Source organism: Dromaius novaehollandiae, chromosome 1 (genome assembly GCF_036370855.1).
Source record: "Dromaius novaehollandiae isolate bDroNov1 chromosome 1, bDroNov1.hap1, whole genome shotgun sequence".
Lineage (NCBI taxonomy): Eukaryota > Metazoa > Chordata > Aves > Casuariiformes > Dromaiidae > Dromaius > Dromaius novaehollandiae.
Genome location: NC_088098.1, coordinates 86,571,584 through 86,582,262, shown reverse-complemented (window position 1 = coordinate 86,582,262; position 10,679 = coordinate 86,571,584). Strand labels below are relative to the sequence as shown.

The 10,679-nt window shown below is 43.3% G+C and overlaps 1 protein-coding gene across 1 annotated transcript; it reads right to left on the bottom strand.

Annotated features, from left to right (window-relative positions):
* Positions 1-1,850: 1,850 nt before the first annotated feature.
* GABARAPL1 (GABA type A receptor associated protein like 1) lies at positions 1,851-10,679 on the bottom strand. Its single transcript, XM_026119231.2, has 4 exons — positions 10,304-10,679; positions 7,156-7,234; positions 6,039-6,157; positions 1,851-4,579 (listed from the first exon to the last, which is right to left on the bottom strand). Exons 1-4 carry the CDS (start codon positions 10,391-10,393, stop codon positions 4,514-4,516), a joined length of 354 nt encoding a protein of 117 aa, XP_025975016.1. The 5' UTR covers positions 10,394-10,679; the 3' UTR covers positions 1,851-4,513.

Genomic DNA, 10,679 nt, shown 5'->3' with positions numbered 1-10,679 from the left:
ATTAATAGAGCGCTGAAACTTTGCCAACTTTGCTAGGTTGTATCTTTGATTGATTGTGCACATAATCCTTTAGTCATAAACCGTTGACCAAGTCTGGGACCAGGACTGGATCCAGCCACACGCAGGCTCCTCTGAGGAGGAGTTTGGAGAGCAAGGGGGTCCTTTCTGAACCTCGTGACTTAACAGGAGGGTCTCCCTGACACTTCCAGTTGACCCTGTCCTCCACACAGTAAATAACTGAGTGAACCGTGCCCTCAAACCTTGTTAAGTCATTGCCTTATTTACAATTGCACTTTGTTAAGTCACTGTCTTACCGCAATAAAACAGTGCTGCTTCTCCAACGAGTGAAGTTGCTCCACTCATCCCTGACACCCTTTCAGTTGTCACCCACCTACAGACCTTCTGCACTTCTAGATAGCTCCCTTGGTCAGTCCTTCATGAACAGTATCCATAGCACTGAGCAATGGAGGAAGAGATCTTATCTGAGAGAGCAAAGCCAGGTTTCCAGTAGGAAGGAAAAAGACTGCAGATTTGATGGCAGTTGCGATATGCCATGTAAGGGGCTGTATGTGCTGGGATTAATGAACGGGGATGCTTTTGCCCCAACGTATAACAAAAAACTTTGATGTCCTCTGAAAACACCAGAAATTTACATCCATTGACCTAAAGGGATGCTGCTACATGAAAGACGATTTCGAAGGAGCCAAGTAGCAGGCTAGCAAAGGGGAAGAGGAATACTGACCAAAATGGCTGTATGAATTAGCTCAAGGATGGTAAGGTACAGCATGAGCCAGGAGAATGTCTTGCTACTGGTAACAGGGACTGCTTCCTCCTGGAAGCTCTCCAGGTTCCTGAAGGGTATGTGAACACTACAAGAGATTGCTCAGAAGAGCAGAGAGGATTTGTGGCAAAACAACAAAATAGGGTCCCAGCTCTGACGAAGAAGGCTCTAAGCTGTGCAAAAGTAAAAATAAGAAGTAGACAGGAGGTGGATCAGATCAATTTTTTCCTTCAGCCAATAATCCAACACATTCAGTCATGTGCAGTTCTAGCAATGCTCTCATTTGAAAACGGGATTTTAATATTCTGCTGCTGCTACAACATATCATTATGTACGCCATTTGTTAACAGTCTTTTAATTCCCAAAGAACAGTACAATATTCAGATGACAATGACTGGCCAGAGTGCAAGATCAGGGAGAATCAGACCCTTATTTTACGCAGATGCTGCAAGATCCATCTTTTCCAGGAAAATATTAACCAATTCCTGTAACACATGTGTTTCCAGGCATGAGCTGTGCTTTGAGACTCATGCAAGCTTCCAAATGAAGTGTCAAGCCCACTGGAGAAAGGGCTGTGTTTGTTTAAATGCATCTTAGACTTTCACATCTCATTCTTTAGGGAGCTGGAAAGCATGTTCTTTAGATGGGAAACGGATACGCTGGTGTCAGGGCCCTGAGTGCATTGAACCCTAATGGCTCTGCCCAGCCTTCTCTGGGGCCTCCCCCAACACATCTGCCCCTTGGCCCTGGAGGAAGGCCTGTCCAGGGCCTTACAATGGCAGAAAATACTTCAGTGCATCTACTACTCTGTTCGAGACCTTCCCTTATCACTCAGGTACAATTAAAGCTCACATGCATGTCATGGCAAGATATGGAAGGGTGTATGCACGTGACAATACAACCAGAAAAAGAGATGCAACACATGATACACAGCACAGAAGAAATCCAGAGTTCCTGCAAAAAGTAGCAATGAGAAGTTCCGATAAAGCTGCCCCTCTTGGACAGGCCCCCTACTTACAACTGTGTATGTGGGAGAGCAACATTACAGTCACCCATTTTGGATCAAGCCTTTGATTTCCAAATCTGTCTTTATTGATTGGTTGATTTAGCTCAAGTAATATGAACTTTATTTTACAAGAAGCTAACCAACAGAAAAAAAATTATCACAATTACTTTGTACAATATTGGACTAGCACAAAAATAGAAGTAAATGCCATAACCTAGTCAAAAGAAATGTAAAATAATTAATCAGGAAACCCTACATGTAACAAACAGCTTAGATTAGTCCGACACCACTTATAAACCCAGCAGTAGGAGGGAAGGGGAGGTCTGAACACAAAGTCAAGCATTTCACCTTCCCTTGAGTGTGCCCAAGCATGAGTTATTTTGAGACAACACATAACCATGTGCTTAGTAGTATGTGTGTGAGCATGTGGGACAGTGACAGAGATGCATGCCATTCCGTCCTGCCCCACATTGTCTTTTACCCTAAAAAGTCTTCTGGATCTGTTTTCTGTTTCAGAACTTCCTAAAACAAGAGACTGATGTGTATTTGCATGCAAAGGATGTGAAAACAGCCTGATCAGACCCTAATCAGAGGAGAGTGGGTCAGAAAGAGAGTACTGTACACTGTAAGCAGAACTGATTTAAATTAGGCAGTAGGTATAATTCATCCCAACATGTTTACTCTAGATGAGCACGACTAAGCAGCAAAACCAGAGCTCAGAATGAAAAACTGGGGATACTAAGACATACATTTCTTCTTTTGTTTCCCCATTTTCTATCTGCTCATTATGATTACCCTAACTACACCCTTTGCACACCTTCCCTTCTCTCTCATTCCAGTCTACTACTTTCCATACCACACAGGCAATGATCCTCCTGCCCTATGGCCCCCCTGAGCTTCACACAACTCTGCCAATGACTCTTGCTCCACATTCCCAGAATGCTCTTCTTGCCTTATACACTTTAGTGGAACAGCAGTCTGAAAAGGCTGAAATCTGATTTTCTATCTCCCACAATCAGAGGAGCACTCATCTTGATTTCTCATTCCTGAGGAGCTGAGATCTAATTTCTTCATGTAAACACAGTAAACACCCTCAACTTACATTGGGATCTGCCTCTCTTCTTCATCCTTCTTGTCTTTTCCTCCTTCTTGGTCCCTCTCCTCTATGTAGGAATGTTTATAGTAATTCAGTTCAGTTCTCTAATTTTTAGATAAAAACACTAACCTAGAATTTTCCTGGAAGTCAGCTCACTCCCCAAAGCCCAACTCCTTCATCAGAGTAATGGCAGTTATGGGAAAATCTGCTGTTTGTGCCACCAGGAAGAAACTGCTTTAGTATGACAGCATAAGGCTTGCACAGGACAGAATCTGTCCGGTACCTTTCTAAGAACAGTACTGGCTTAAAAGGGGTGGGGTGGGGGGTTGAGGGAGTAATCTACAGAGAATCTGCCCTGAAGAGATTTAGTCCCCATCCCCCTCATGCCTAAAAGCACTTCTCTGGAGGCAATCACAGAAAGCCAGGAAAATGTGTTTGTGAGGGACTGATTTCCTCTGCTTGTGATTGTGGTGCAAGATCTGTACAGGAATGAGACATGGAAGGGGAGGTTAAACCCACAGAATTTCTGCCATCTTCAAACTTGCATAAGATTGTTACAAAGACAACACAAATAGATTATTCTCCATGTTCACCAATATCAAGACCGTTAGTAGTTAGTTGCCTCAATACACAGCAAGGGAGACTGAAGCTAGATATCACAAAAAGCTTTCTCGCTTGTAGGCTAGCTAGGAAATGGCAAAGGCTATCACAGCAGCCTACAGGATTGGCATCAGTGAAGCTCACTAAGAACGAGTTAGATGAACAGCCATGGAAATTTTTGGTATACTCAGTCCTGTCTCAGAATCTGAGTGGGTTAGACGTTCTCTCGATGTCCTTTCTAGCCCTACACTTATGAGTCTATCAGTTGGCTTCACTGAAGAGAACAAAAGGGTCGGTCTCAAACTTTTGCCCAGAACTTGCAATTAAAGCAACACAGAAAAAAAATCCTTCCTTTTTTTCCCCTCCTCCTCAACCTTTACGTGTCATGACTGAGGTGTTCCCAGCCCTCAGAGGTAGCCCTTTTAATAGTGATGTGATGGGAAATGTAATAGTCTTGCAATGCTTCACAGGCAGCAGCTGGAGTGAGGACTGTCAGCACAGGACAGCCTTGTACGGGCAGAACAAAGTATTGCACTGCTCACTGAATGCTCACAGGAGCACAACCCAAGCCATGGGCAAGGTGTGACAAGGTCAGTGTACAATACATGCTACAGACGTGCCTGCCTCATCCATGAAAGGGTTACATATGAATACCCATTTCTTTCCTGCCCAGTCACTCCGCAGGAGGTCCACAACACTGGCTTGTCTAGCAGCCTCCAGTACTGGCTAACAAATTCCAGCTGTGGCAAGACATGAACTATGAAAAATGGAGTATCCCCATCCCTCAGCACAGAATCCCTTGTTAGCCTGTCAGTTCACCCTTTCACACCATTTCTTCTTACCCTCCCTCCCCTCAATTTAAAAATAAAGATTATAGTTAATGCATGAAGGCGATGGCATTGTGCATGTGATTCACTTCCAGTTGTCTTTCCCTCTTCTCAAGAGTTCTCCTTCCTCCTCTCCAACATACTCCCACCCCTCAAAATCAGTTCCATCTGTCCATCTCGCCTGCACGACTGGTGGCTGGTGCTCACTTGCCATAGACGCTCTCATCACTGTAGGCCACATAGAGAAAATAGTCCTCCTCGTGGTTATCCTGGGAGGAGAGAGGGAAAAAGCAACAAACCTGTAACTCATCATTTGTGAAAATGCCGAAACAAGAGATCCCTGTAACAGCAAGAGGGTATAACATTTCTTTCACTGTTTCTTTCTCTCCATGGAAGGTTTCACTTCCTTACACCACAGGGCCCTTTAGCTGGCTGAGCATAGAGCAACTCTCTCTCTGGCCACAACTCTGCTATTAAATTGAAGAATGTCACATTTTGGGGCACACTGAATTTACTAGTACAGCCACAGCCAGGGCATTCTAGAAACATGCAAGCACTGTGGAAAAGAGACAACTCTGTTTGTTGCAGGCTGTGTAGCAGAATCTCAGCACTGATATAGCCTTAAGATTGGGAGGAGAGACTTGGAAGGCTCTAACAAGTCAAAAACCCTCTTTAGATACTTTGATACCTGACAAACATTTATAACTGCTATTTTTCAGAACACCTTGACAAGTATTTCTAGCCCTGTTTTACAGATGGTCTACAAAGCTGAGATGTTAAGTGATTACATTGACACAAAAAGTCTGCAGAATGCTAGGAACAGAGCCCAGATCTCAGTTCTAGACAGTTAGTCAGTCTACCTTCCTCTGATGTGTTCAGATTTGCAAAAGTGCCTGCATATGTTCATTTTATATTGCCTTCATTAGCCTACACACACACTGTACAGTTACTGTCAAAAATGATGGGACAAACAGAGTTCACAGCAACATACCAGAGTCTCTTATTAAAACACAGTAGCACAGCAAGAGGGAGGTTTTTGATTGAAATCAATCCAGGCTGTAAACTAGTCATGATATAATGCCAATATAATTAAGGAACATTACTTTGATGGCCAAAGAATATGCCTTCAAAGTTGATCAAATAGTACTTCTCAGTAGAAATAGTGGGAAACAATGTTCACATTGTCTTAAGAGGTACTTGCATATACAGTACAGGTTACAAAAAACTAATACAAAACAAAGAATAAGCATTCTCTGAAAAAGCACTTGTAGGCAGTTTGTTGTCAAGTGATACTGTGCTCTTATCTTGGCTAAAAGGAAATTTCTTTTGTATAAACAGGAAAGCTGCTACATAAGTTTGTTCATCTTTTTTTTCCCCAATCACACTCTCTCCCCTGCAATATAGACAGGAGGTTTATGGCAATACGTTGTTTATGTAGTAGGACCAACATGTCACTGCTGAGGCAACTATTCACCACCTAATACAACCACCCTTTCAACTAGCAAACAATTAAAATAATTAGGCTCTCCAAGGCTCCTCTCTACAACCACAAAATGGAACTTTCCTAAACAGGTGATAGAATATTGCCAAGGGTAAGGGGTCCATGTTTAGGGACCTGTTGCCAAGCTTCACCCACTGCCACTTAAGCAGTGCTCAGTGATACTTCTGTGAGGATATACACTCTTACTAACATTCCGCCAAAAGGAGAAAGAGATGAGCCAGGCTTACCTCATAGAGTTGTCCCATGGTAGCACTGGTGGGAGGGATGGTATTATTGACAAAAAAGAACAGGGCATCCTCCGGCCTCAGGTGGATCCGCTTTCTGATTAAGAAGTAGAATTGGCCAACTGAAGAAGAACAGGGGAGAATGCTTTAAATGCAGAAAGATCATGGGTTTTGTTTAGCAGCTAAGCATGGTTGTTTCCTTTTGGGAAAGAAGGGAAAACCACATGCTGTGTGTAAAAATTAAGAGGAAAAAAAAAGAAAAATGCAGGAAAGAAGGAACTTCATGATGTTCACCACATTAGCAGCTGACCCACTCAGAGCTGGTAAGTGTTGGGCCAGTGCAGCTTTTCAGGTTTACCCATACTGCCTCTGACCACTGTACCCTCTAAATCCACGCTCCATCTATTATGATATTAAATGGTCTATAGCAGGGATTGGCGTGAAAATCTCTAATCGGCTTAATCTTTACATCCTATATACAAAAGGTACCATATAGAGTTTTGCCTCAGTGTAAATGGTCATATCGTTCCTGAAAACAAATTTAATCCTTACTGTCTATTTGCTTGAGCTTTGTTGCACAAGGTGTTCCACAATCAACTATATACCGCAAGAAAAGATTCTGTTCCTTTAACTGTTTCATATTCTCAAATGAAAACAAATGTAATCACATACAAAATGGCCATGAGCATTTGGAAAAGGAACTTTGTGGCCATGACTCCAATCCTGGCAGTGGAAAACAGTGGGACTATTTTAAGAACTTGTCTCTTCCTGCAACAAGGATACAGCCTCTGTCAACCTGAGCTGCAGCTAAGTCATCACTAACGGATGACTGTGTTACTGTCTATGATACACAATTCAGTCGTTTTCACCATAAGTAGAAGTCAGCAGCCACACATGCACATTAGTTGAGTCACTGGGATTCCTCAAAAGACCTCAGAGAATTCTGCATGTTGCAATCCAGGCTGTAAGATACATATATATAAGTATGGGTAAGTAAACTGGGGTAATGATAAGATGTTCAGCCTGCTTGGATATTTTCTTGATGCTGATCATAGGAGTAAAAAGAACTTCAGAGACCTTCTCACTGAAAATCTGGACAAGAGGAGGTAGATTTTCTTACCTGTGAGGTCCGAAGGCACAAGATACTTCCTTTTGTCTAGGTCAGGTACCCTGGCTTTTGGTGCTTTCTCCACAATTACCTGGAGAGAGAGAGAGAGAGAGAGACAGAGCAAGAGAGAGAGTACTCACCATGGCCATCATAAGAGGGAATGGACCTAGGAGCATCAGTGGAAAAGGATATTATCCTTTAAGAAAGATCATGCTTCCAGGACTATAGAAATTTCTTTAATCTATAACAAATACACAACATCAAGGAACAGACAAGTGAGAACAAGACTGGAAATCACTGGAAACAGCTGTGTTGGGAGCCCAGGACTGAGGCAGTAAGCATGGTGAGCAAAAAATAGAGACTGGAACAGGCATAAAAATAAACTATAATAGCTGGGGAAAAAAAAAAAAAAAAAAAAGAACAGGTCACCTTGATGGTCCCAGTGCAGCTGCCAGGAGGCTAACACATAGACATAAGAGGTATTACAGATAACTTGAATTGTTTCCAGGTTCCAAACTACCTGGCATAAAATCAGCCCTAGTCCCAGTAGTTTCGTATCCTAATTTCTACAGTCACCAATACCTAGAAAAAAGCAAAGAATAAAGAGAAATTACAGCTCATTGGGGCATTTTTTTCTTAATCCCCAGTTCTTCAGTAGTTAAGTTTATAGTCTGAAATTTGCATATTCACATACTTTAGATTATTTTTCTTCATACAGTTACAGATTATTTCCTTAACCATGTAGATACATCATAGAATTAAAAAATGTGTTAGTGTCTGGTCCTCTGGAATTAGGAGACTCTTGATACAAAATACCAGTCCTTGTTATATGTGACAGATGAAGTCCAGTAGCTTTGAGGTCAAACAGGCAAAGAGATCTTCAGCTACAGAAAAAGAAGTACCCCAGAAGTAACAAGACTGAGGTCCTCAAATGGCCCTTCCTGTGTTACAAGGATGGGCCCGTATTAGCCTGGGAAAGTGCCATACCAATCCAGGTCTACTCTTTCGAGACTCAAGTGAGTATCTGCAAAGGATGCCTGGCCATTGAGATACTAGCTTGGACATCTCTTCACTGGGCCCCATTTGTATGCTTCAACATGTCCAAAAGTGCTGAAAATTGTAAGTTTGTTTTTAAAATAGAAGTATGGCCATTTCTGCCTTTTCGAGAACTTGCTTTCTCAAGCACCTCAGTTAGTACAAGGCATTCAAGCTCTCTGAGAGACAGGTTGTGGTAGGATATGCATTTCTATGCAGATGCAATTGACACAGGACAAATGCTGTGAAGGAAGTAAAGTTCCAAGATCATGCCTGTGAGGAAGAAGGGAGAATGCTAGGGCTTCTAAATCCCTAGGAAGCGTTCAGATTAGGTAATTACTGAGTTTAACAGATCTCCCTCTTGCAAAGAGGCACAGCACGAATGGAGGTGCTTTGTTAGACTGATTATCAACAGCAGTTAGTTTGCCTGGTAACACAGGTATCTTTTTCTCAAGTACCAAAACCTTCACACATCTGTCTGTGCGAGCGCACCCTCGCCCCCACCCAAAGAAAATCCAAAGGGTAGCAACAGATTATCTGTATATCTGTTGTTGCTGGGTGATGTCAGTGCTAGCAAGAGATTGTGTCAACATTATAATCTCAGCAAAATGCTGAGATATATCAGGGCACTGCAGTGTAGGTAGCCAAAGGGATGTAATCTTCAAGGATCCTGCTGTGAGGAAGAGACATAAGTGATGCAACGAATCCTGTCTGCTGCATTCATTTGTTCCATACGCAGTTCTCTCAGCAGACTTCCCCCTCATAATCCATGTCCAAGCCTCCCCACACAGCTTTTTTCATTTATCCTTAACTGCAGCACAACTTGCTATTTGGGTCCTGGCTTCCTCCCTACAGTTCTGCTGATGCCCCTCTATCTTGATTTCATTTGCCTCTTGCCATGCCAGGTCTGGTCTTCGGCTCCCCACATGGCTCTTCCGGACACATTTATCATGATCTGCTACACAAACTGCCATGATAATTCTCCTCACTCCTGACTGACAGCACCCTCTGTGGTTCTCATCTTAACACACACAACAGCCCCCACTTCATCATTGTCTGCCTGTATTCTCAACCTACTATGCTAGGCCAAGGGTCCCCGAATTTGGAGCTCGGCCATATGCACCCAAATTTTGACTTCCCAGCGTTTTTACAGGCCCAGCTGTAGGCCACTCCTAAGATACAAAATAGTGTTGGTCTGTTGGGAAAACGTAGCATAACTGCTTCCCCTTAGCCTTAGATTCACAGGGAGTCTCAGATACTTTGAATGCAGTACCCCTGGGCAGTAAATCTAGGACAGATCTCTCCAGTGGGGATGGAAAGAAAGAACATTTGCAAAACATTTAACAGAAGAACAACAACAAAAATCCCACAATTAATTTCATTTGTCATTTCTTTTTTTCCAGTTATTACCAGCAATTCTAAAGCTAAAGTCTTCCACAGGCATTCCAAAGGGAACTAAGGAAGAGGAAGCAAAGCTTGGCTAGGAGATCAAAATCTTGTTTCCCAAGTGATGCTTTTTCCATAAGGTTAAATGAGACAGCAGAAAGGCTGAGAAGTTAGCATCATTTTTCTCTCATGTAAGTCACAAGAACAGAACAAGACTGTATTGAAAAGACAGGCCAAAAAGAAAGTAAAATAAAAATAAAGGGAACATATCTGATGACATGGATACAGCTCTCATTTTCTAGGAAGAGTGCTTGATAAACTCATTGTTCTCCTCCATTTTCACAGAGCAAATGGTAAACTCCTTCCCCACCCCCCCAGCCTCATGCACACAGGCTGCCATAAAAAGATTAGCAGCTGTCAAATTGCTGCAGATCCCTGAAAGAGGAAGGGTATATTACACCGCACCACCCCCATACCTACTCGCTGATAGAGACTTTAGTGGATCCCAACATAATAAATAACCATAGCTTTGCACTAAAGAGAAAAGCAGCCTGGAATGAGAACATCAAGGTAACCATCATGCTTACTAATCCAATGTTTTTCCTTTTTTGTTTAGAAAAAAGAACAGACAACAATTGACAACAAGAATAAAGGCAGATGGCAACATGACATGTAAGGCAAGCCCCACAAGCAGCAGCCGCTGCCACTGTCCAAGTACACACTCACACACCGCACTCACAGGGACTCTGTCGGGATATTTCTTTCTGATTTTCTCCCCTTCCTTTTTCCTGTACTCAAAAGGATGATCTTCTTTGTACTGGAACTTCATGATGGGGTACTGCCCAGGTGTCAGCCTCCCCTCCGAGGGCTGCTGCCACTCCGTGAGCTACGGCTGGGCACTTCGCGAGCCCTCTGACACCCGCCGCAGCGGAGCGGAGCGGTGCGGATCCGCGGCCACAGAACCGTACGAGGCTTGGGCGGCCGCCGTAACCCCCGCCGCGTCGCGCCGAACCCAGCTGCAGCAGGACGCAGCTGGCCTGGAACACACAAACAGCAGCAGGGCAAATCGGGCATTGTGACGTCAGAGGGAGGCACCCCCGCCGCCATTTCAGACG